Source organism: Stenella coeruleoalba (assembly GCF_951394435.1).
Source record: "Stenella coeruleoalba genome assembly, chromosome: 2".
Taxonomy (NCBI): Eukaryota; Metazoa; Chordata; class Mammalia; order Artiodactyla; family Delphinidae; genus Stenella; species Stenella coeruleoalba.
Window position 1 is genome coordinate 32,218,319 of NC_137147.1, and position 25,658 is coordinate 32,243,976.

The 25,658-nt window shown below is 49.9% G+C and overlaps 1 protein-coding gene across 1 annotated transcript in view; it reads right to left on the reverse strand.

Annotated features, from left to right (window-relative positions):
- GALNT16 (polypeptide N-acetylgalactosaminyltransferase 16) overlaps positions 1 to 25,658 on the reverse strand; it is a 98,738-nt gene that overhangs the window by 11,783 nt on the left and 61,297 nt on the right. The window contains exons 2-10 of the mRNA XM_079913808.1: positions 16,622 to 16,779; positions 14,950 to 15,048; positions 13,717 to 13,784; positions 13,099 to 13,164; positions 9,816 to 9,937; positions 6,983 to 7,070; positions 5,343 to 5,427; positions 4,943 to 5,046; positions 896 to 1,022 (exon numbers count right to left, since the gene is read on the reverse strand). Coding sequence (XP_079769934.1) covers positions 896 to 1,022; positions 4,943 to 5,046; positions 5,343 to 5,427; positions 6,983 to 7,070; positions 9,816 to 9,937; positions 13,099 to 13,164; positions 13,717 to 13,784; positions 14,950 to 15,048; positions 16,622 to 16,779 — 917 coding nt within the window. The remainder of the gene's footprint in view (positions 1 to 895; positions 1,023 to 4,942; positions 5,047 to 5,342; positions 5,428 to 6,982; positions 7,071 to 9,815; positions 9,938 to 13,098; positions 13,165 to 13,716; positions 13,785 to 14,949; positions 15,049 to 16,621; positions 16,780 to 25,658) is intronic.

Genomic DNA, 25,658 nt, shown 5'->3' on the forward strand with positions numbered 1-25,658 from the left:
TAAAAAGTTAAAAAAATGTAAAAAAAAACACCCCACAAACACATGCATCTCTATACAGAAACTATATATATATATGAAAATAAATTAAAAGACCTGAAATGATAGGCTAGAAATCTATTAGCAGTAGTTACTTTTGGAGAGACAAGTGGATAGGAGTAAGACTGGGTGAAAGGGACTTTCACTTTTTTCTCTCTATGTGATATGAAGAGTAAAAATTATAATGTATAATATACTATATGTACAGATAAATATATAATATATATGATATAGTTTGAATTTTTACAATAAACATGTATCACTTTTACAAGTATAAAAACAACTAAAATGGGATAAGGGGAAGCAAAACAAAAAGACAGGCCATTTGATGAGCTAGACCTGGGAAGCCACCGCTGGCAACAAGGGAGCCTTAGAAGATGAAGACTCATCCTCGGGAAGCAGTGTCCATGACGCTCCTCCCACTCTCCCCTTGCCACCAGCGTCAGGGGGGCGGGTGATGGGGGTGGTCTTCTAGGACCCTGCCCACTGCCCCTCAAGATGAAGTGCACGCTATGGCTGGGGACACGGATGGGCAGACGCTGACCAAGTCAGGGTCAGGACATGGCATCTGTGACTAGTACTAGGGACCCAGTGAGTGGAGGGCAGCTTCCAGTTGGTCATTTGGCTGGTTTTCCAAGACCCTCATGGACAAGGACAGTCAAAACAAGTGAGGCCTGGTGGAGACACTCCCAGCTTCATCCTTCCAGCCTGAAAGTACTGGGATCCCAGAATGGGGGGCAAATGGGGAAACCGAGGCCCAGAAAGGTGGGGTAGCTACCCACAGTCCCTTGGGTAACTGACAGGGCTGGGGTCTAGGTGTCCTAGCTCTTAGCGCGGTGCTCTTTGCACTGTGACCCACCTGATGTAGGTGAGGGCGTTGCCCTCAGGAAAGTTGTAGGGGTGCCGTTTCCTGAAGACGTGGCCCACCCGGCTGCAGGGCACGATCTCCAAGCTCCCACCGCACATCCACACCCGGAAGGAGAGCTCTGCAGAGACGGCAGCCATCAGGACGGGAAGGAGCCACTCGGCAAGTCCCCACGGAGTGAAGGGGGAAGGAGCTGGCTTCCCTTGCCTTTGGTGTCTCCGTGGAGGCATATGCTGGTGTCAGAGCTCCTGGGCCTGTGTACACGGGGTGCAGCCACTCCTTGCACGTGTTCCTGACTGCTTCCTCCATGCTTGTGCACACACACATCCCACACACACACACCCGCTGGCATCTTTCTGGCTGGCCCAGACCTCCCTCATGGCCCCGGGGCTCTCCATTTACAGCTACCAGTGGCCCTACTGAGACATACTTCCTTTTGGTGGGGGTGTGACGCTGAACGAGCCTTCACAGATGACTGTGGTCCCTAGGAGTGCTGGGAGAGGCGAGCAGTGGCCATCCTGCCCCCCAGAAGGGGACGTCACACGTTGCCTACTCTGTTTTCCACTCAACAATCCTCACTTCCGGCAAGGACCCACCTTAGCAGTTGGCCGAACCTCTTCTGATTTTCTACTTTCTTTCATTTTAACCCTGAAGTTGGACACCCTTTGACATTAAAACACCTCCCTCCTGTCCCAGAAAATCCATAGCCCTTGTTTTTTTGTTTTTAATTAAAAAAAACAAAAACAACGGAAAGACCATTTTTTTTCATGAGTTCCAGCCTTGGTTCCTCTTCCTACTCCCCAGGTGGCTGTAAGGACACTTGTGGTCCCTGGCCAGGTCTGGGGGCTCTCATCAGGAGCGACTGCTCAGGGACCTCCCAGGGACTAGCAGAGTGGGGGGCGGAGGCGGCAGGGCTAAGGCCTACCTCCTGGCCAGCCTATGTGCACCCGGTGACTTCCCAGTGTGGTCCACGACTGGACGTTAGGCATATCTGGACCCGCACCCAGGGTTGGCTACGTTAATGGGCTTCCCTAGGTCTGCCTGCAAACTGCCAGGCCTCTGTCCCTTCTCCTGGTCAGAGCCCTGCAGCTGGTTCGGCAACTGAGATTTAGAACTGGGGACGGGAGATCTGCATTCTGGTACCATTTCTTTCAGATTAACTTTGTTATGTTAGGTCATTTCATCCCACATAGTCCATACTGTCCACATTACTATTACTTATTGTCATTTTTATCAACAATGGCAATGACAGGGAATTCCCTGGTGGTCCGGTGGTTAGGACGCTGCGCTTTCACTGCCGAGGGCATGGGCAGGTTCGATCCCTGGTCAGGAAACTAGATCCCACGAGCTGCATGGCGCAGCCAAAAAAAAAAACAACAACGGCAACAACAAAAGCGGTAACCATCGTCCATTTACTGAGCACTCACTCCGTGCTCTTCATGGCTGATGTCTAATTCTCACAGCTACCATGTGGCATTGGGTGTTATGATCCCCATGTTTTATTTATTTATTTTATTTTATTTTATTTTTGCGGTACGCGGGCCTCTCACTGTTGTGGCCTCTCCCGTTGCGGAGCACAGTAGGCAGGAGCGGAGCGAGGTGCGGGGAGGGCAGGAGGAGCTGAGGGCGGAGCTGGCGGTGTGTGCTTGTGGGGGAAGGGCAGATGGTGTAAGGACTTCCGGGTTTTGCTCTGAGTGATGCGGAAGCCCTTGCAGGGTCTTGAGCAGCTCAGTAACATGATCTGACTACCTTTTAAAAGGATCCCTAATGAGAATCCCAAGGTTTTCACGTTTGCCACCCTCACTCAAGGTGGCCTCTGGGTTCTGGCGTTTGGCTCTCTCAGGGGAAACAGGAACGAGTCTGGGTTTGGGCATCTCCCTTCCTTCCATAAATGAACAGTTCTTTTTTTTTTTTTGCAGTACGCGGGCCTCTCACTGTTGTGGCCTCTCCCGTTGCAGAGCACAGGCTCCGGACGCGCAGGCTCAGCGGCCATGGCTCACGGGCCCAGCCGCTCCGCGGCATGTGGGATCTTCCCGGACCGGGGCACGAACCCGTGTCCCCTGCATCGGCAGGCGGACTCTCAACCACTGCGCCACCAGGGAAGCCCCAAATGAACAGTTCTGAAAGGCCCAAACCCATTAGTGACGAGAGTCTCCTGGCTCAAAACTAGTCCCAGCAGCTGAACGTCTGAGCACCACGGCTAGCCTAGGAATTTCTTTGAATTTTTTCGAAGAAACAAAACCCTCTCTAGAACCACTGTGTGGTTCACCTTTCAATTCCCCAATCACTGAGCCCTGGCCTCAGGCAGAGTTTGAAGTTAGCTATTTGATCATTCACTTGTTTCTCCATCAGGCCCCAGCCTTAAAAAAAAAAAAAAAAAAAAAAAGGAAGGAAGGAGAAAAGAAAAAGGCTTCTGGATGCAGCAGAGACCATTAGTTTCCCAGCCCTCTGAATCTTTACAGGAAACTGGATTTGCCAAAGCTCCCTTCAGGCTGAGATGGAGAACACAAAAGAGGTCACTTAGGCCCAAAATACATAAAAGGAGGTCAGAATGGAAGGGTCACTGCACCCCAGTTCCCAGAATTTACTCCTCTGAATGCCTGCCTGGAAACGGTTTCCAAGCATTAAGTTACAAAGGGGAGAAAATCCCACGCCTGTTTCCACTCCGGCTGGTCCTGAGTTGGAGCCCCACTGCCCATCTGTCCCACTGCCCTAGTCAGAGAGGGAAGAAAGACCTGGTCCTTGCCTCCCAGAAACACAGACTCTGACTTGGATCACACCTCACAACACTTAAGTGGCTCCTGTAAAGGCACTACCTACACCTGTCAGACGTGGAGTTTCCCAGCTGAGATCTGGAAGGCGGCGTCTACCTCAGTTTGCCCATCTGTCAGATGGGTGAGATACCACCAGCCCTATTTACTTTGCAAAAAACCTGGTCAGGATGAAAAAGGAAGCAGTGGGAAAGGGCTCTGCAAAGGACTGACTGGGTCCACTGCCAGAGCAAGGACAGGCCTTTGTGTTTCACAAGCCTCAAGGTACCTGCCCCCACAAACCCTGGCCCACTCCTGGATCCCTGGGATCGATCGCCACCCTCCTCCACCACGCTCCTCATCTGGGAGGCTGCCTGTGTGGGCTGCACCCCTGGGCTTCCTTCCTATGTGAGGAAGTTCAGCCAGCAGGTCGGGGGAGAGTGAGGGTGGGTGTTTATCCCCTGACACCTTCCACCTGGCACAGTGGACCAGCTGCAGGCGCCCCAAGACCACAGCTACTGTCGGGGAGCACTCCCTCCCTGTGTTTCAGACCTGAGGGTGGCTACAGCTCCCAGCAGTCACCAGCCCAGCCCTACCCTGGCCCTTGTGGTTCCCTGTAACTTGCCCACGCCGTGTAAATAGGCCCTTTTATAAACCCCCCTTAAACTACCCACATCAGATGTTCCATCTGTACCCAGCCTTTATCTCACCTGAACCTCACCAGCGACGCTGGGGGTTCACTGGCTCTTCCCTTTCCTTGTGGGGCTAAAGGGTTCCTATGGCCTCATAATAATAATAATGGCTGCCAGTATCTTCACCCCCCTCATCTCACTTAGTACTTATAACAGCCTCTTGGGGAAACTGAGGCTCAGGGAGGCTTTCACTTGCCCAGGGCCAAACAATTTATAGGTGGTAGGGCCAGGATTTGCACCCAGGCCATCTGACCCCATTGCTTACGTTTAACCGCCACCCCCTACTGCACACACCACCCCCAGCCTTTCTTGTAGGGAAGCAGCCATGTGCTTCCTCCATACATGTGTCTAGCCATGTGGCCACAGGTTCTCCCTGACCACCTAATCTCTTTGTCGACTAGCTGTGTGGCTCTGGACAAATTACTTAACCTCTCTGTGCCTCGGTCTCTTTACCAGTAGAATGGAGATATAATAGTACTTCAGAGATCCATTGTGAGGATTTAAGGAGTCAATATGTGTAACATCCTTAGGGCCTTACATATAGAAAACACGCAACCCAGGTTACCCATTATTATTACTGTGGTTATTTCCCAACTTACCAAAATTCTCTCCCCCCCAGATGTCCATCTGGGCATCATACTTTCCCAAGTGGTTAAACCAAGACTTGTCAATCACGAAGATTCCTCCAGCTATGACAGGCGTCCTGGGAACAAGGAGAGGAAAGAAGCAACACATGAGCTGGAAGATCTGAACCCCTCTAGACGGCCCCAGGGCCCAGGCCATTTGCCCTAGCATCCCCCACTTGCAGAGTCACTGGGGTCGGATATCTGGCCCGCTTGCTGGCCTCTGGCCTCTCTCTCCCCCGGGCCCAGAACAGAGTTAGCCCTGGGATCGTGCACCCCTAGGAGCCCTGGCAACTGCAATGGCCCTCCCAGGAGCCTCCAAAGCCCCTGACTCAGGCAAGGAAGGGGTCTCTCCAGAGCCCACAGCAGTCCTGACCTTATGGGCTTGGTGGGGTCTGTCCGGGCAATCTTCTGCTCCAGAGGGATCTGCTCCCACTTGAAATGCAGGCTCCAGTCAAATCCTAAGGGCCAGACTAGGGTGAGGATGCGGCTCGGGGGCTCTTGTTCCCTCACTCCACCCCCCCCCGAGAGTCTCCCTTGATCAGAACCCAGCTTGTAGAGGGCCCTGGGCAATTCACGTAGTCATTCCTTCATTCAGAACGAGACAGGTCCCTGTCCTCATGGAGTTTCAATCTACTGGGTAAGACAAAGACTTACAAAGATAAATCAGTAAATGGATAATATGTCAGTTGGGGTTGTAAAGTGCTAAAAAACAAAAAGAAAAGAAAGGAGGGGTACCCATGCTATTCTAGTAAGGGTAGCCAGGAAAGGCTCTCTGAGGAGGTAACATTTGAGTAGAGACCTGAATGAAGAACTGATCCATGCAGACATGTAGGGAAAGGGAATTCCAGGTGGGGGGAACAGCAAGTGCAAAGGCCCTGAGGTGATTTCCCTAAGGAGAAATGCCTGGCTCCCTTCAGAATCCCACTCAGCCTCAACATCTAACTAACAACTGTGTCCATTTATTGGAAATCCGAGCCCCAAATAGGAAATCCACTCTGCGCATTAGCTCCTGGCAACAGGTTCTCTGGAGCAGCCTGCCCAATAGAACTTGCTGCAATGACGGAAATGTCCTATATCTGCACTGTCCAACATGGTAGACACTAGTCACATGTGGTTATTGAGCACCTGAAATGCTGCTAGGGCAGCTTAGGAACTGAGTTTCGAATTTTACTTAATTTTAATTAATTTATATTTACATAGCCAGAAGTGGCTATTATCTACTGTATTGGACAGTACAGTTCTAAAGTCTAGACCAGAGCTGCCCAAAAGAAATACAATGCAAGCCGGAGACGCAAGCCACACATGCAATTTAAATTTTTCCAGTAGCCATGTCAAAAAGTAAGAAGAACATGTGAGATTAATTTGAATAATGTATTTTTAATGCAATATATCCAAAATACCATCATTTCAATCATTATCATTGATGATCACATTCATAATCAATACAAAAAATTATTAATGAGATATTTTATATTCTTTCATACTAAGTCTTCAAAACCTGGTGTGTATTTTTTCTTACAGCGTATCTCAGTTCAGACTGGTCACATTTCAAGAGCTCAGTAGCCAAATGTGGCTAATAACTACCATATTCGGCCAGGTCTAGACCATTTCCAGACGTACAGGTTAGGAAGCCGTGCAAAGTTGAGGGCTCCCCCTTCCTCACCCCCAAGACGACAGCAGTCATTTCATGTTATTCTGCCAGGACTTGTGGCAATGGTCCCCGGGGCTGGCAGTATTTGAGAAGGATGTGTCAAAGTTTGGGGGGAGGGAAAGATCAGAGACTAGCTTGGCCCTGTCCCTGATTGTGCCAGGAGCCTGCAACTGCCAGCCCTGGCCCTTCGTCCCCAACCCCATGGCTCTACACAATCCCCTTTCGTTTTGTAGAGGTAAAGGGGGGGGGGTGTGTGAGACGCTCTGGCACAGTTGGGAAGAAGAGCACCAAGCCAGGGCTTTTGCCTGCCCTCACCTGCCTCCTTTCAGGTCTAGAGCCCCTCCCCTGGGAGCCGGACCCACCTCCCCGAAGGTCAGCAGATGCAGCAAGGTAGGCGAAATTATCCAGACTGATGACATCAATGATGGGGCTCACCACGCGGGTGTGATCCTAGGAGAGAACACATGAGATGGCGTGAGGCCAGGGACTCTGTGAATAAAGGCCCAACTGCCTGCTCTGGGAAGAAGTTCTCTTCGAGGCATCGGGCACTCAGCACCTCCTGCAGGACACGTTAGGCTCCCAGGAGCTGTCCTGCATCACCACATCTAGGCTCCCGGAAGGTCCCTCTTGGGTCTCATGGGCACGACGCTCTCCCAGCCTCTTCCTCTCACATCATGGTGAGCCCTGCCAGGATCTCACCTCCTCAGTAAAGCCCTCCCTGACTGCTGCAGGCTGAGGACTTCTTCCTCTTTTAAACTGCTCTCACAGTTATAGACCAGACAATTCCTGGGACAGTGAATCAGATGCTGCCTGACGTGGATCTTCTGTTGCTGGTGTGAGCTGTTGTTTTACTAATTGTCGTCCGTCTTTGTACATGTTGAGGTTGAGTCTTCCCACCTGGACAACCGGCAGCTTAAGGGCAGGGACGCTGCAGGCTCTGTGTAACCTGGGTGGCACTCCTCTCATGCCACATCCACTTCAAAGTCAGACTCACGCTCCCTTCATCATCTCCCAGACATAAATCCACCTCCAAAACATTGGTGGGTAATATGCCAACTTTACTAAAGGTTTTTTTCTGGGGGTGAGGGGTGGGGGGATAGTGGTGGTGGTGGATTCTGTCATATACCACGTGCAAAACTTAATTGCCCTCCATCAGCAGGATGTCTGTTCTCTTCCTTTCTCCCTCCATGGAGGGACATGGAACAGAGCTTCTTCTCCCTCCTCTCTCTGCATTCTGTGCTGACCCTCAAAATCCTCTTGTCTGCAACTTGGAATCCAGCTCTGCCCCTCAGTTCACACTCCGTCTCAGGACGACAAAAATGTGGGACATGGCGGATCAGGGAGAAAAATCCACGGTCTCCCACAGTGTTCTATGGGGGCCTCACCTTATCCTTTTTATAGACTTTTTGTATTGAGATTTAATTCACATTTTTTTTTTTTTTTTTTTTGCAGTACGCGGGCCTCTCACTCTTGTGGCCTCTTCCGTTGCAGAGCACAGGCTCTGGACGTGCAGGCTCAGCGGCCATGGCTTATGGGCCCAGCCGCTCCGCGCCATGTGGGATCTTCCCGGACCGGGGCACGAACTCATGTCCCCTGCATTGGCAGGCGGACTCTCAACCACTGCGCCACCAGGGAAGCCCTAATTCACATTTTCATAACAATTTTATTAGATATAATTGATATACCATAAAATTCGCCAGTTTAAAGTGTACAATTCAGTGGTTTGCAGTATATTCACAAGGTTGTGGCACCGTCACCACTCTCTAATTCCAAAACATTTTCAGCACCCCAATAAGAAACCCTGTACCATCAGCAGTCACTCCCCATACCCCGCTCCCTCCAGCCCCTGACAACCACTAATCCCCTTTGTATTTCTACGGATCTATTTATTCTGGACATTTCATATAAATGGAATCATATAATATGCAGCTTTTGTTACTGGCTTCTTTCACTTCGCATAAGGTTTTCCAAGTCCATCCATATTGTAACATGTATCATTACTTCATTCTTTTTATGGCTGAACAGTATTCCACTGTATGGATACATCACATGCTGTTTATCCATTCGCGGTTGATAGACATTTTGCTGTTTCCATGTTTCAGCTATTCTGAATAACACTGCTCTGAACACTCAGGCACAAGTTTTTGTGTGGGGCATGTTTCATTTCTCTTGAGTATATACCTAGCAGTGGAATTGCTGGGTCATATGGTAACTCTATGTTTAAACTTTTGAGGGAGTGCCAGACTGTTTTCCAAAGTGGAGAACAGCACCATTTGACACGCTCCCCAGCAATGTATAAAGACTCCTATTTATCTATATCCTCACCAGCACTTGTACTGTCCATCCTTTTGATTATAACCATCCTGTAGGTATCAAGTGGTACCTCATTGTGGTTTTGACTTGCATTTCCCTAATGACTTAACGTTGAGCATCTTTTCATGCGCTGGTTGACCATTTGTCTATTTTCCATTGCGGTGCGTGGGCTTCTCAATGCGGTGGCTTCTCTTGTTGCGGAGCATGGGCTCTAGGCGCCCGGGCTTCAGTAGTTGTGGCACTCGGGCTCATAGGTTGTGGCTCGCGAGCTCTAAAGCGCAGGCTCAGAAGTTGTGGCACGTGGGCTTAGTTGCTCCATGGCATGTGGGATCTTCCCGGACAAGGGCTTGGACCCGTGTCCTCTGCATTGGCAGGTGGATTCTTAACCACTGTGCCACCAGGGAAGCCCTTTTCTCATTTTTAAATTGGGTTATTTGCCTTTTATGGTTGAGTTGAAATCACCTCATCCTATGTTCCATATGTCCAAATCCTCCCCATTCTAGAGAACAGCAGGCACATGGGAGGGCCCCCCCCGCTTGAGAACACCATCCTCTCCTCCCTCCTTCTCAGGCTTCCCAGCCTGACTCACCCTCACTCATCACTCCCTCAGGAGGAAAACAACAACACCCATTCGTAGTAGGAGCTTTGTGGCTCACCCAGGCTTTCAGCCAATTTAATTCTCACCACAACCCAGTCAGACAAATATTACAATTATCCCTGTTTTCAGATGAGAAAGCTCAATGAGGTGAAGTTACTCAGGAGGGAGCAGACCATTTAGGCTTCCTACTCTGCCTGCCCAACTCCAGAGACCGTTCATCATCCCCCCTCATGCCAAGAACATGTGGGCACGTCCAGAGCTCCCCCAGGGACAGACAGACTTACCTCCTTCACCCGCTGCAGCATGGGCTGCAGCCACTCGGTGTTCACTTCGCAGTGGCTGTCCAGAAAGGTGAGGACAGCAGCTGCGGCCACATCTGCCCCGCGAACTCGGGACCGGATCAGCCCTGCAATGGGAAGGGACAAAGGATGGTGCTGGGACTGAGCCAATTTGCTCATCCGTCCCCCCAAAGTCTTAGGGCTCTCCGCCCCTTAAGGCTGAGGTTTCCCTGAGTTATTGTGATTTAACTTTACTTTGTATTTCTTGATTTCTTCCCTCCCTCTTTTTCTTTCTCTCACCCATCCATCAACCATCATTACTCCAAGGTTATTCTCTGAGTGCCCTCTGCATGCCAGACACTGGACTCTGGGGACACAATGATGAACAGTCAGAGTTTAGTGAACAGAAGTTGCCATAAAGTGTGGTTTGGTACCAAAGGAGAGCCAGAAACCACCACTCAGGAACCTCAGGGTGGTCCTCTCCAGCTGCACTATCCTCTACGACATGCAGAGAGTCTTCTAGACTGAGACAAGCTGGAGTTAGTATGCCAGCCCCTTCACTAACTGTAGCATATTATTTAACCTCTCTGAGCCTTAGTTTTCTTATCCAGAAGATTCAGAGAGAATAATCCCTGCCTCTTGGGGACAGTGCGTGGTGCCCAGGAAACCGACATGTGCAGAGATTCTACTCTGCTTCCACCTCATTCCCCAGTCTCGTCGAAGGCTCGTCAACTGTCAAAAAATGGCCTCACTTTTGGCAGCACCCTGGTCAGAGCTGGGGACTTGCCTGATCAGGAGGGAGGAGACCCAGATGGTCCTGCCCCTGACAGAGCAGCCACTGGTGTGGGGAGATTTCCCTGGCCACACCTCTGCCCGGCACTCTACTGCCCCGTCCTTCTACTCCATAGGGAGCTGTAAAGCACCTAATCATAAATTTACATCTATGTTGGGTAAAACCCCAGGGAACAGCATACTCCCAGGCCTAAAGGCACCTGCAACCCAGGGCTTGGGAGAGAGCTCTCTCTGGACTCTTCCATTCCAGTTTGAAGGTCCCTTCGGCCTGACTAGACTTTCTTAAATACACCCATCACATCTCTTTCTTTCCTTCCTTCCTTCCTTCCTTCCTTCCTTCCTTCCTTCCTTCCTTTCTTTCCTCCCTCCTCCTTCCTCCCTCCCTCCCTCCTTCCTTCCTTTCTTTCCTCCCTCCCTCCCTCCCTCCTCCCTCCCTCCCTTCCTCCCTCCCTCCCTCCTTCCTTTCTTTCCTCCCTCCCTCCCTCCTCCCTCCCTCCCTCCTCCCTCCTTCCTCCCTCCCTCCCTCCTTCCTCCCTCCCTCCCTGCTTCCTTTCTTTCCTCCCTCCCTCCCTCCTTCCTTCCCTCCCCCTCCCTCCCCTCCCTTCCTCCCTCCCTCCCTCCTTCCTCCCTCCCTCCCTCCTTCCTTCCCTCCCTCCCTCCTTCCTTCCCTCCCTCCCTCCTCCTCCTTCCTCCCTCCCTCCCTCCTTCCTCCCTCCCTCCCTGCTTCCTTTCTTTCCTCCCTCCCCTCCCTCCTTCCTTCCCTCCCTCCCTCCCTCCCTTCCTCCCTCCCTCCCTCCTTCCTCCCTCCCTCCCTCCTTCCTTCCCTCCCTCCCTCCTTCCTTCCCTCCCTCCCTCCTTCCTCCCTCCCTCCCTCCTTCCTCCCTCCCTCCCTGCTTCCTTTCTTTCCTCCCTCCCTCCCTCCTTCCTTCCCTCCCTCCCTCCCTCCCTTCCTCCCTCCCTCCCTCCTTCCTCCCTCCCTCCCTCCTTCCTTCCCTCCCTCCCTCCTTCCTCCCTCCCTCCCTCCTTCCTTCCCTCCTTCCTTCCTTCCTTTCTTTCCTCCCTCCCTCCCTCCTTCCTCCCTCCCTCCCTCCTTCCTTTCTTTCCTCCCTCCCTCCCTCCCTCCTCCCTCCCTCCCTCCCTCCTTCCTCCCTCCCTCCCTCCCTCCCTCCCTCCCTCCCTCCTCCCTCCCTCCCTCCCTCCTTCCTCCCTCCCTCCCTCCCTCCCTCCTTCCTTCCCTCCCTCCCTCCCTCCTCCCTCCTTCCTCCCTCCCTCCCTCCCTCCTTCCTCCCTCCCTCCCTCCTTCCTTCCTTCCTTCCTTCCTTCCTTCCCTCCTTCCCTCCCTCCCCCCTCCCTCCCTCCCTCCCTCCTTCCTCCCTCCCTCCCTCCCTCCTTCCTTCCTTCCTTCCTTCCTTCCTTCCCTCCTTCCCTCCCTCCCCCCTCCCTCCCTCCCTCCCTCCTTCCTCCCTCCCTCCTTCCTTCCTTCCTTCCTTTCTTCCTTCCTCTCTCTCTCTCTCTCTCTCTTTTTCTGTCTCTCTCCCTCTCTCACCTTCAGTGGCTCCCTGTTCTCTGCTTTATCAAGTCTAAATGCCCCCCCCATCATCTATCCTCACCCCACTCATTCCTCGTGCTGACCAGGCCCAATTCTCCCAGGAAGGGAGACTAAGTAGAGGGAGGTTAAGAGGCTGGGCTCTGGGTGGGCCCCCTGCCCCGGGGTGGAATCCTGGTTCCTTTATTCATCACTCCAGGCAAATTACTGAACCTTCCTAAACCCCAGTTTCTTTATTTCAAAACAGAATGATGGGCTGTTATGAGGACTGAACATGAGAATGTGGGCAGAGTGAATGCTACAGGGTGAGAATGCAGGAAACGTAGGGAGAGACTGTTAGTACTTCCTGTACCCAGGCCGGACTGATGCCTTTGCTTGCAGAGTCCCTGGGCCTGGAACGCCCTCCCTTGTGCCCTATTCATCTGTCTCACAACCCCTTCACCCAATCCAGGCACCCTCTCCGATCATTCTCCTCTCCTCCATCTCCTTTCTACCCCATATAATTATAACCAGCCTCAGCTCCATAATAAGCTCTCCGAGGGCAGGGACCACATTTATACTTCTTTTGTGTCCCCTAGAGTGCCGTGTACAATCCTATGCTGTAGTCGGTGCTCCAAAACACCTCTTGATTGGAAGTGAGGTCACATCTGCTTTATGCTGCCCTGTGGTTTTCTCAAAGCATTTAATCCTTAAAACAACTGTGCAGGACAGAAAGGGTACTATTATTATTCCCATTTCTCACGAGAGACAACGAAGGCAGCCGGAAGTCATACTGTGATAGGGGCTGACCCAAGATAGCAAGAGGGCCTTTCCCCAGACCTTGGTCCTGGCCACCAGGAATGCAGCAGGACCACGCTGGCTTGGTATGACATGGCCCCAAAAGGGAGCGGGGAGGTGCAGAAGTCTAGATCAAAAGAGCTCTGAGGTGGCACCTAGGGTCCAAGAACTTACCTTCCCGCCGGTCGTTGCGCAGGCATTTGACCTTGGTGATCCTGGTCAGGAGAAGACAGTCTTCAGCTGAGGGTGGAGAGAAGGAAGCAAGCTCATTCAGATATTGACGTCAGACCACATGTGGTTCGACCACTACTGGAACCTCCCAGGAGCTTCTCCAGACCAGGCCCAGGGGAAGGCGAGGCATGGAGGAGAGTGGCCATCTCCACTGGCAAAGGATTGCCCTGTCCTCCACTCCCCGGCCAGACTGAGGACTGCCTGTACTTGTGGCATTACCCGCCAGGGGGCACCAGAGAGCGCCAGCACTGTCACCGGTCCAACAGCCTCGGCGCTAGATTGTGGGGACAATATTCTGCACACGGCAGTTGTGGTAATGAAGGCTGCTGCTGATGCAGTTTAATTTTTTTTTTAATGTCATCTCACTGGTGTCCCATCAAAGCAACACCACTCCTTTTGCACCAGGGAGCAGAGCCAGGGAGGGCACCTAGAAAAGACTGAAGATCCCTGTGGGGAGCAGAGGTCAGCCTGTGATGGCCAGAACAACCTCAAGAGCGCTTCCCTTGGCATTCCGGGGAAATGGGGTGTGAAGGGGTGCAAAAAAAGAAGGTGCACACTTACGATCTGAACTGAAGTCATCCACTAGAATGATCTCCTGGATCAGGCTGGCAGGAGTTCTGTTCAGGACGCTGGAGGAGTGACGGGGACAGAGGAGCCCAGATTTAGGGGCCACCTTCTTCCTGCCGTGGGTTCCCCCACCGCCCACCTCGGAAGCCAGCACACTGGCCACGGGCAGCTTCTAGCAAACCTTCCGGGCCCTGGTCAATGGCTGAGGGGCAGTGTGTTCCTCAGGCTCCTCCAAGACCCTGCCGACCCTGCTGCCTGGACCCTCAGGTACTTGGGACCCACCCCAGATAGGGGGTAGGGACTGCCCTAGTTTAGCTGTTGAGGCAGGACCTTAGTTGCTCTGGCTACCTGGGCTTAACAAGCCCACCTGAGGACAACACCCGCTGGCCCCGAAGCTGTCTGCTTGGAAAGCTAGCGAGGCTCCTTCTGGCCTGATGGGTCAGGAGGGATGTTCTCAGAAAGCTCCCCTGCCAACTCTTTCCCTCCCACCATCCCTCCTCCTCCTTTACGCCCTGGTGAAGGAAACCTAAACTTCTTTAATCCCTGGGTACTCCATTCCGAATCCTATTCTTTTTTTTTTTTTTTTTTTGCGGTACGCGGGCCTCTCACTGTTGTGGCCTCTCCCGTTGCAGAGCACAGGCTCCGGACGCGCAGGCTCAGCGGCCATGGCTCATGGGCGCAGCCACTCTGCGGCATGTGGGATCTTCCCGGACCGGGGCACGAACCCATGTCCCCTGTATCGGCAGGCGGACTCTCAACCACTGTGCCACCAGGGAAGCCCCCGAATCCTATTCTTATCTAAGTTCATTAAGAAATGAGGTGAGTAGAAGTCAGACTTGACCACGGGGCCAAGCTTAGGAGAACAGGAGGAGCACCGCTCTCTGAATCGCTGACAGGTGCCTACTGGGCTGGCATCCATCCACCTGAGGCCTCAAGTCCATCCCCATCGCCCTGGGCTCCTGACCCCTGCATTTCTGCCCGAGTCCTGGGGACCTGACCTTGTGTTTGTGCACCTCGCTAACAGTTGGACTTCTTGGGTCTCCCTGACCCTGATGCACCAGCCTCAGCCTCTCAGAAGGGCAGAACCCCCCCTGCCAGTGCCCGCTGGTCTTCACGCTGTCTGGCCACAGCACCCAGTCTCAGAGTCCTCCCCTGCCAGGGCCCAGCAGATCCCCGAGGCCTGGGGGAACAGCACCGCAGAGATGAAAGGTCCAAGGTGGGGCTTACCTTTTCACCGTGCGCAGGAGGGTAGAGCGGGCTTCGTTGTGGAAGGTGATGATGATGCTGGTGGCCGGCAAGTCCGACGAATAGGACACGGATGGGCAACTGAGAAGAGAGCAGAGAGGTCAGAAGGCAGCTGGGAGAGTGATCTCAGGGCAGGCTTAAGCTTCTCTTTGGCCGGCCTGCTGCGCCCTGAAGCCAGGCGTGGGCCCTGGGCCTCCACACCCATGCCCACCCCGCTCAGGCTGCCCAGCCTGGAGTCCTTGGAGGGAAGCACGGGTTGGGGGACCTTCCCAGGCCTGGATGCTCTTTACAAAAGACCTAGAGCACTCGGAGCCCCACAGTCACTAAAGTGTTGAGGAGGGATCGACGTGTATAGGCACCACACAGGCCCCAGGATCAAGCCCTGGACCAACAGACAGAACTCCCTGCCCGATGGGGCAGCCAAGAGAGACAGAATGGTGGAGGGGAGAAGAGGGAAAATGGCCTCTCTTTGTCTCTGACACGCTGTAGCTTCTTCCTTCGGATGTAGCGGCTCCTGACATCTGGTGGGATCTGGAGAGGAATCGTTCCCATCCTGCCCTCCCGTGAATTCCTCCCTCTCGCTGACACCGTTAACAGCCACGTGGTGACACCAGGCAGGGGAGCAGTCCCACTCTTCCCACGGGCCCTGGGACACCTAGGGGAAACTGAGTCTCTGAGGAGACACCAAACCACTTCCCCCTACCTCACTCCCTCGCCCAGCAGCTCTGCGCTCTGCCTTCTCCAGACACCACATTTTGGGCCCATTGGCTTCCCCATGCTCAGAAAAGGGAATTAAAATGATCCATCCCTGCCAGGCTTCATCCTTGTCGGTTCTGCGACTGCTTCTGTGAATGCATTTATTGGTGCTCCTGGGGCCGCAGCGTGAAGGCAGCCGCAGTGCTAGTTTTCATGGCAATCTTCTTTATTACAATTGCTCTCTGACTATTCCAGCGGTGACTGTTTTTTCATTATGGCAAGAGGAGAGATTGAAGGTGGAGACTCGTATCCTCCAGACGGGACACTACAAGGGCATGAACGAGGGAGGGGGCTGATGACTTGCCCGCTCACACGGAGCAGAGTCCGAGCTGGGATCAGCATGGAAGGTGTCCTTGATCCTGGTCTAGGGCCTCTCCCACCTACCACTCTGGGAGAACAAAAAGCAAAAGACTGCCGAGCATTTCTGGGAGTTGCCGAGGAAGTGGCAGCAGTGGGGCAGGAAGAGAGGAAGGACAGGGATACCAGTGGGGCGGCGCACAGCACTCTACTGTTCGCACAGTGCAGGCAGGGCTGGCGGCCCCCCTTCACCTCAGACATCACCAGACGGGCACCAAGAACGCCAGGCTAGCCTACCCCCTTCAGACCTCCCCGTGGTCCCCTGGCAGGTCACTCTTGCTGGGATTCCAGCCTGAGGTATATAGGGGCCTCTCTGGCCTCGCTGGGAAGTCTCCTTGGACCTCTCAGGCTCTCAGGAGGTCAATGAAATAAAGATGAGTCAGGAAAACGACAGATGGTAAGGGTTTGAATGTCTCAAGAGCTGGACCGAGTCTGAGGAAATCTTCCTCATTTCTTAAATCCACATGACTGAAAGAAAAGCCAACTGGTGCTGGCCCTTCCCTCCACCTTTCTTTCTCCACCGGCACAATGGAGGCCACACCTGTAATGGCGCGTGTCCCGGATGGGCCGGTCAGGGCTCAGCTTGTCGCTCTCCAGCTGGTTGAAGGCATGCTGTCTGTAGGGGTCCTCTCCAGGCTTCAGCTGCTTGGCTGCCAGGTACGCCTTCTCATCAAAGCCTTTCGAGGGTGTTCCTGTCACCTGAGACAAAGGTCAGCATCAGAGGGGCCACAGGCAAGAGGATAAAGTAGCCACTGTGTGGTAAGCACTTACGACGCGGTAGGACCCAACTGCATTACCTCATTTGTACCTGTGAGCAGGAGATCGTTATTTCCCCCATTGCACCGATGAGGAAACTGAGGCTCGTGACGGTACCCCCACGTGTGGCGGCAGGGAGTACATGGGAACTCTCCGTACCTTCCGCTGAATTTTGTGCACCTAAAACTGCTCTTAAAAAATAAACCTATTAATAAAAAAGCTCAAGGTCAGAGCTAGTGAGTCACAGGTTTCTGGAGTCAAAATGGTTGTTCTGACTCTGAAGCCCACACTCTTGACCAGGGCTCTTCGCTGGATATGGAGATGGTGACACCTGGAGGGCACCTGACCCCCAAGATGAGGTGTCCTGAGAGGTCACCAAGCAACCTGCAGAATGACAGTCTCCTAGGGATAAACCTGGGCCTGACACTGGGCTAGGCATGAAGGAGGTGCCTGATCAGTAAAACATCCAACGCTGGGACGAGATGCTGCCCAGAGAACCACCTGTGAGGTCAGGTGGGCCCTCACAGGCTAATGCCAGAGCTGCTAGGATGCAAATGCACGGGCAGTGACGCATCTTCTCTGGGACTTGTGTTTGCTGCTGAAATAGCTCACGTCAGACCTCCCGGGCAGCCTGGTTTTAAGTGCTGGGGAGTGATGGATGACAGATGCCATGGCCCAGCCTCCCTCCTCTTAGCCACACCCTGCTTTGTGCTCCCAAAGTCCCCCCATGAAAGTCACTGGGGAAAGATACATCTGAGACGCATGGGTGAGTGGATGGATGCTGACATCTCATTATCTGAAACACACTGCCAGCCGGATGTTGCCTGGAAATATCATCCACGGTGAGTGCATCTCGACTCTGCCCCTTCCACTGGACCAGCAGCCCGGGCAGCAGCTGTGGGCCCACAGGGGCAGCAGGAAGGTGGGTGAGAGTTGTCTAGGCACAGAATCCCTGCATGAGAACTCCATCACAGGCCTAGTCTCTAGAGGAACAGTCCCAAGAAGACAGCTCGACCTGTGGAGAGGACATGGATGTGTTGGGTGATCCACCAGCAGCCCAGGGCCTCCACATTCCCCTGAGAGCCTAGCTCCCAGCCTCATGGGACAGGAATGCAAAGGTTCCGGGGAGTGCCTGTCTCCTAGGGCTGCCTCTCTGTAGTGTTCATGCCTCCTAGGAACCAGTCCCTGAGCTCCCTGAGGTCACAGCCAGTGAGGGAGGTTTCCTCATGTGTACTGGGCCCAGCCCTGTGTCACACACATACTCAGGATGGTGACAACAGCTGCACTGCCGCACTGTGATACTCTTATTTGGTGCCATGCCGGGGACTGGACAGATGGGTCCCCACAGACTCGCAATCCATTGCAGGAAAGAGAGAATGAGTGGAAGGAGGGGATTGGTTCAAGATGGTGGAGTAGAAGGACATGCTCTCACTCCCTCATGCGAGAGCACCAGAATCACAACTAAGTGCTGAACAATCATCGACAGGAAGACACTGGAACTCACCCGAAAAGACACCCCACATGCAAAGACAAAGGAGAAGCCACAATGAGACAGTAGGAGGGACGCAATCACAATAAAATCAAATCCCATAACTGCTGGGTGGGTGACTCACAAACTGGAGAACACTTATACCACAGAAGTCCACCCACTGGAGTGAAGGTTCTGAGCCCCACGTCAGGCTTCCCAACCTGGGGGTCCGGCAACAGGAGGAGGAATTCCTAGAGAATCAGATTTTGAAGCCTAGCGGGACTTGATTGCAGGACTTCAACAGGACTGGGGGAAACAGAGGCTCCTCTCTTGGAGGGCACACACAAAGTAGTGTGCCCATTGGGACCGAGGGGAAGGAGCAGTGACCCCATAGGAGACTGAACCAGACCTACCTGCTAGTGTAGGAGGGTCTCCTGCAGAGGCGGGGGGTGGCTGTGTCTCACTGTGAGGACAAGGACACTGGCAGCAGAAGTTCTGGGAAGTACTCCTTGGCGTGAGCCCTCCCAGAGTCCGCCATTAGCCCCACCAAAGAGCCAGGTAGGCTCCAGTGTTGGGTGGCCTCAGGCCAAACAACCAACAGGGAGGGAAACAAGCCCCACCCATCAGCACATAAACGGATTAAAGTTTTACTGAGCTCTGCCAACCAGAGCAACAGCCAGCTCTACCCACCACCAGTCCCTCGCATCAGAAAACTTGCACAAGCCTCTTAGATAGTCTCATCCACCAGAGGGCAGACAGCAGAAGCAAGAAGAACTACAATCCTGCAGCCTGTGGAACAAAAACCACATTCACAGAAAGATAGACAAGATGAAAAGGCAGAGGGCTATGTACCAGATGAAGGAACAAGATACAACCCCAGAAAAACAACTAAGTGAAGTGGAGATAGGCAACCTTCCAGAAAAAGAATTCAGAATAATGACAGTGAAGATGATCCAGGACCTCAGAAGAAGAATGGAGGCAAATATCGAGAAGATGTAAGACATGTTTAACAAAGACCTAGAAGAATTAAAGAACAAACAAACAGAGATGAACAATACAATAACTGAAATGAAAAACACACTAGAGGGAATCAACAGCAGAATAACTGAGGCAGAAGAACGGATAAGTGACCTGGAAGAGAGAATGGTGGAATTCACGGCCACGGAACAGAATAAAGAGAAAACAATGAAAAGAAATGAAGACAGCCTAAGAGATCTCTGGGACAACATTAAACGCAACAACATTTGCATTATAGGGGTCCCAGAAGGAGAAGAGAGAGAGATAGGACCTGAGAAAATATTTGAAGAGATTATAGTCGAAAACTTCTCTAACATGGGAAAGGAAATAGCCACCCAAGTCCAGGAAGCACAGAAGAGTCCCAGACAGGATAAACCCAAGGAGAAACATGCCAAGACACATAGTAATCAAATTGGCAAAAATTAAAGACAAAGAAAAATTATTGAAAACAGCAAGAGAAAAACAACAAATAACATACAAGGGAACTCCCATAAGGTTAACAGCTGATTTCTCAGCAGAAACTCTACAAGCCAGAAGGGAGTGGTATGACATATTTAAAGTGATGAAAGGGAAGAACCTACAACCAAGATTGCTCTACCCAGCAAGGATCTCATTCAGATTCTAAGGAAAAATCAAAAGCTTTACATACAAGCAAAAGCTAAGAGAATTCAGCACCACAAAACCAGCTCTACAACAAATGCTAAAGGAACTTCTCTAAGTAGGAAACACAAGAGAAGAAAAGGACCTACAAAAAAAAACCCCATAACAATTAAGAAAATGGTCATAGACACATACATATCAATAATAACCTTAAAAGTGAATGGATTAAGTGCTCCAACCAAAAGACTGAGGCTCCCTGAATGGATACAAAAACAACACCCATATATATGCTGTCTACAAGAGACCCACTTCAGACCTAGGGACACATACAGACTGAAAGTGAGGAGATGGAAAAAGATATTCCATGCAGATGGAAATCAAAAGAAAGCTGGAGTAGCAATACTCATATCAGGTAAAACAGACTTTAAAATAAAGAATGTTACAAGAGATAAGGAAGGACACTACATAATGAACAAGGGATCAATCCAAGAAGAAGATATAACAATTATAAATCTATATGCACCCAACATAGGAGCACCTCAATACATAAGGCAACTGCTAACATCTATAAAAGAGGAAATCGACAGTAACAGAATAATAGTGGGGGACCTTTAACACCTCACTTACACCAATGGACAGATCATCCAAACAGAAAATCAATAGGGAAACACAAGCTTTAAATGACACAATAGATCAGATAGATTTAATTGATATTTATAGGACATTCCATCCAAAAACAGCAGATTACACTTTCTTCTCAACTGCACATGGAACATTCTCCAGGATAGATCACATCTTGGGTCACAAATCAAGCCTCAGTAAATTTAACAAAATTGAAATCATATCAAGCATCTTTTCTGACCACAATGCTATGTGATTAGAAATCAATTACAGGGAAAAAAAAGTAAAAAAAAAAAACACATGGAGGCTAAACAATACGTTACTAAATAACCAAGAGATCACTGAAGAAATCAAAGAGGAAATCAAAAAATACCTAGAAACCAATGACAATGAAAACAGGATGATCCAAAACCTATGGGATGCAGCAAAAGCAGTTCTAAGAGGGAGGTTTATAGCAAGACAAGCCTACCTCAAGAAACAAGAAAAATATCAAATAAACAATCTAACCTTACACCTAAAGGAACTAGAGAAAGAAAAACAAACAAAACCCAAAGTTAACATAAGGAAAGAAATCATAAATATCAGAGCAGATATAAATGAAATAGAAACAAAGAAAACAATAGCAAAGATCAATAAAACTAAAAGGTGGTTCTTTGAGAAGATAAACAAAATTGATAAACCATTAGCCAGACTCATCAAGAAAAAGAGGGAGAGCACTCAAATCAAGAAAATTAGAAATGAAAAAGGAGAAGTTACAACAGACACCACAGAACTACAAAGCATCCTAAGAGATTATTACAAGCAACTCGATGACAATAAAATGGGCAACCTGGAAGAAATGGACAAATTTTCAGAAAGGTATAACCTTCCAAGACTGAACCAGGAAGAAATAGAAGATATGAACAGACCAATCACAAGTAATGAAATTAAAACTGTGATTTAAAATCTTCCAACAAACAAAAGTCCAGGATCAGATGGCTTCACAGGTGAATTCTATCAAACATTTAGAGAAGAGCTAACACCCATCCTTCTCAAACTCTTCCAAAAAATTGCAGAGGAAGGAACACTCCCAAACTCATTCTATGAAGCCACCATCACCCTGATACCAAAACCAGACAAAGATACTAGAGAAAAAGACAGTCACAGACCAATATCACTGATTAATATATATGCAAAAATCCTCAACAAAATACTAGCAAACAGAATCCAACAACACATTAAAAGGATCATACACCATGATCAAGTGGGATTTATCCCAGGGACGCAAGGATTCTTCTATAGATGCAAATCAATCAAAGTAATACACCATATTAACAAATTGAAGAAGAAAAACCATATGATCATCTCCATAGATGCAGAAAAAGGTTTTGACAAAATTCAACACCCAGTTATGATAAAAACTCTCTAGAAAGTGGGCATACAGGGAACCTACCTCAACATAATAAAGGCCGTATAAGACAAACATTATTCTCAATGGTGAAAAACTGAAAGCATTTCCTCTAAGATCAGGAACAAGACAAGGATGTCCACTCTCACCACTATTATTCAACATAGTTTTGGAAGACCTAGCCACGGCAATCAGAGAAGAAAACGAAATAAAAGGAATACAAATTGGAAAAGAAGAAGTTAAACTGTCACTGTTGGCAGATGACATGATACTATGCATAGAGAATCCTAAAGATGCCACCAGAAAACTACTAGAGCTAATCAATGAATCTGGTAAAGTTGCAGGATACAATATTAATGCACAGAAATCTCTTGCATTCCTATACACTAATGATGAAAAATCTGAAAGAGAAATTAAGGAAAAACTCCCATTTAGCACTGCAACAAAAAGAATAAAATACCTAGGAGTAAACTTACTTAGGGAGATAAAAGACCTGTATGCAGAAAACTATAAGACACTGATGAAAGAAATTAAAGATGATACAAACAGATGGAGAGATATACCATGTTCTTGGATAGGAAGAATCAATACCGGGAAAATGACTATACTACCGAAAGCAATCTACAGATTCAATGCAATCCCTATCAAATTACCAATGGCATTTTTTTTTTTTTTTTTTTTTGTGGTACATGGGCCTCTCACTGTTGTGGCCTCTCCCATTGCGGAGCACAGGCTCTGGATGCGCAGGCTCAGCAGCATGGCTCACGGGCCCAGCCGCTCTGCGGCATGTGGGATCTTCCCGGACCGGGGCACGAACCCGTATCCCCTGTATCGGCAGGCAGACTCTCAACCACTCACCACCAGGGAAGCCCACCAATGGCATTTTTTACAGAACTAGAACAAAAAATCTTGAAATTTGTATGGAGACACAAAAGACCCCAAATAGGCAAAGCAGTCTTGAGGGAAAAAAACGGAGCTGGAGGAATCAGACTCCCTGACTTCAGACTATACTACAAAGCTATAGTAATCAAGACAATATGGTACTGGCACAAAAGCAGAAATATAGGTCAATGGAACAGGATAGAAAGCCCAGAGATAAACATACACATCTACGGTCAACTAATCTATGACAAAGGAGGCAAGGATATACAATGGAGAAAAGACACTCTCTTCAATAAGTGGTGCTGGGAAAACTGGACAGCTACATGTAAAAGAATGAAATTAGAACACTCCCTAACACCATACAGAAAAATAAACTCAAAATGGATTAGAGACCTAAATGTAAGACGGGACACTATAAAACTCTTAGAGGAAAACATAGGAAGAACACTTTTTGACATAAATCCCAGCAAGATCTTTTTTGACCCAGCTCCTAGAGTAATGGAAACAAAAATAAACAAATGGGACCTAATGAAACTTAAAAGCTTTTGCAAAGCAAAAGAAACTACAAACAAGACGAGAAGACAACCCTCAGAATGGGAGAAAATATTTGCAAACGAATCAATGGACAAAGGATTAATCTCCAAAATATATAAACAGCTCATGCAGCTCATATTAACAAAACAGACAACTGAATCCAAAAATGGGCAGAAGACCTAAATAGACATTTCTCCAAAGAAGACATACAGATGGCCAAGAAGCACATGAAAAGCTGCTCAACATCACTAATTATTAGAGAAATGCAAATCAAAACTACACTGAGGTATCACTTCACACCATTTAGAATGGGCATCATCAGACAATCTACAAACAACAAATGCTGGAGAGGGTGTGGAGAAAAGGGAACCCTCTTGCACTGTTGGTGGGAATGTAATTTGATACAGCCACTGTGGAGAACAGTATGGAGGTTCCTGAAAAAACTGAAAATAGAATTACCATATGACCCAGCAATCCCACTACTGGGCATATACCCAGAGAAAACCGTAATTCAAAAAGACACATGCACCCCAATGTTCATTGCAGCACTATTTACAATAGCCAGGTCATGGAAGCAACCTAAATGCCCATTGACAGACGAATGGATAAAGAAGATGTGGTACATATATACAATGGAATATTACTCAGCCATAAAAAGGGACAAAACTGGGTCATTTGTAGAGATGTGGATGGATCTAGAGACTGTCATACAGAGTGAAGTAAGTCAGAAAGAGAAAAACAACTATCGTATATTAACGCATATATGTGGAACCTAGAAAAATGGTACAGATGAACCGGTTTGCAGGGCAGAAATTGAGACACAGATGCAGAGAACATAAGTATGGACACTGAGGGGGGAAAGTGGCAGGGGGTGTTGGTGGTGGGATGAATTGGGAGATTAGGGTTGACATATATACACTAATGTGTATAAAATGGATAACTAATAAGAACCTGCTGTATAAAAAAATAAATAAAATAAAATTCAAAAATTAACAAAAAAAAAGGTAAGGACATCTAAAAAAAAAATAGAGAGAAGGAGTGAAGGAAGGAGGGAGTGGGGAGGAGAGAGAGAGGAAGAAGGTTCTGGCTTGAATCCTGGATTGCTAGAAGGACCCACGCTGTTAACTGTGAGAGTGAGGATGAGGGTTCCTTTGTGCCCTTCCCACCAGAGAAAAGAGTGGGTGCTAACTCTGCCCCCCACGTCCACCTAGCCCGGGATCAGGCAAATGGAAAGCGGCCTCCAGCTGATGGTGGAGGAGCTAAAATAAGAAAAAAAATTGCAGAAGCTCCCAAAGGGAGAGCGTGCCAATGAATTAACCCCGCCAGTCAACTGAGAGAAATAACCATGCTTATTTATTTAGGACTTATGGCCACGCTGTGGGTCAGGAAACCTCCTAGCTCTCAACCCACACTCATCCATTGCCCAGTAAACATTGATCGAGAGCCACCAGCTACTGGACACTAGGACACCCTCCTGCAAGTTCCAAGGATCACCTGATCATTCATTCACTTGTTTACAGAGGCTTGACTCCACTTGCTCATTCATTCATCCACCCATTCATACAGCAAAACTCCGCTGAGCACCACCTATGTGCCAGGAAGGAGAAGAAATGGTTCTGACACTGTCCCCATCCCCAGCCTGCTGCCTTCCTGCGCCTCATTCAAAGCCTCTTCAGGGCCACAGAGAAGGCTGTGGAAGAGCATCTCTAGAGAAGTTCCTCTCAGGAACTCAAAACTGAGCTAGACATCCTCAAAGATGCGTCTGCTTCTCCCTCCCTCAGACCTGTAGCCTCTGATGGTCCAACCCTCCTCCGAGGTTAGACCCTTCACCTGTGACACACCTTGTGAAGAAGGGCACAAGGGTCTGCTCCCTCCCAGAGGTCTCAGCTCTGCTTTCACGTTGACCCAGCATCCCCGGGGTTTAGAGCTGAAACATCAGTTGGCCCTGCGGCAGCGGAGTGGAGGCGATACCGAGGCAGGATAGGATGTGACCCCTCTATCCAGTCCCTCTCTGGCCTCACCTCAGTCACTGCCCTGAGCTCTTCTACCTGATATCTATCCACACACCCACACCACAGCTCATTTCCCTCCAGTTCTTGAACTCTCCTTTCCCTTTGGCCCTGGTCTTTGATTCTGAGACTTCCAGGCCTTCGGGTGTCCCAGTGGCTACCTCTAACTCAATGCCTCAAAATGAATTCTTCATCCATCCCCAAAGCAGCTGCTTCTTCTGTGCTGCCTGTTGCAGAGGTGGGCAGTCCCACCCTGCTGGTCCTCCAGGTGACAAATCCAGGGGTCACCCCTAGTGCCCTCCCC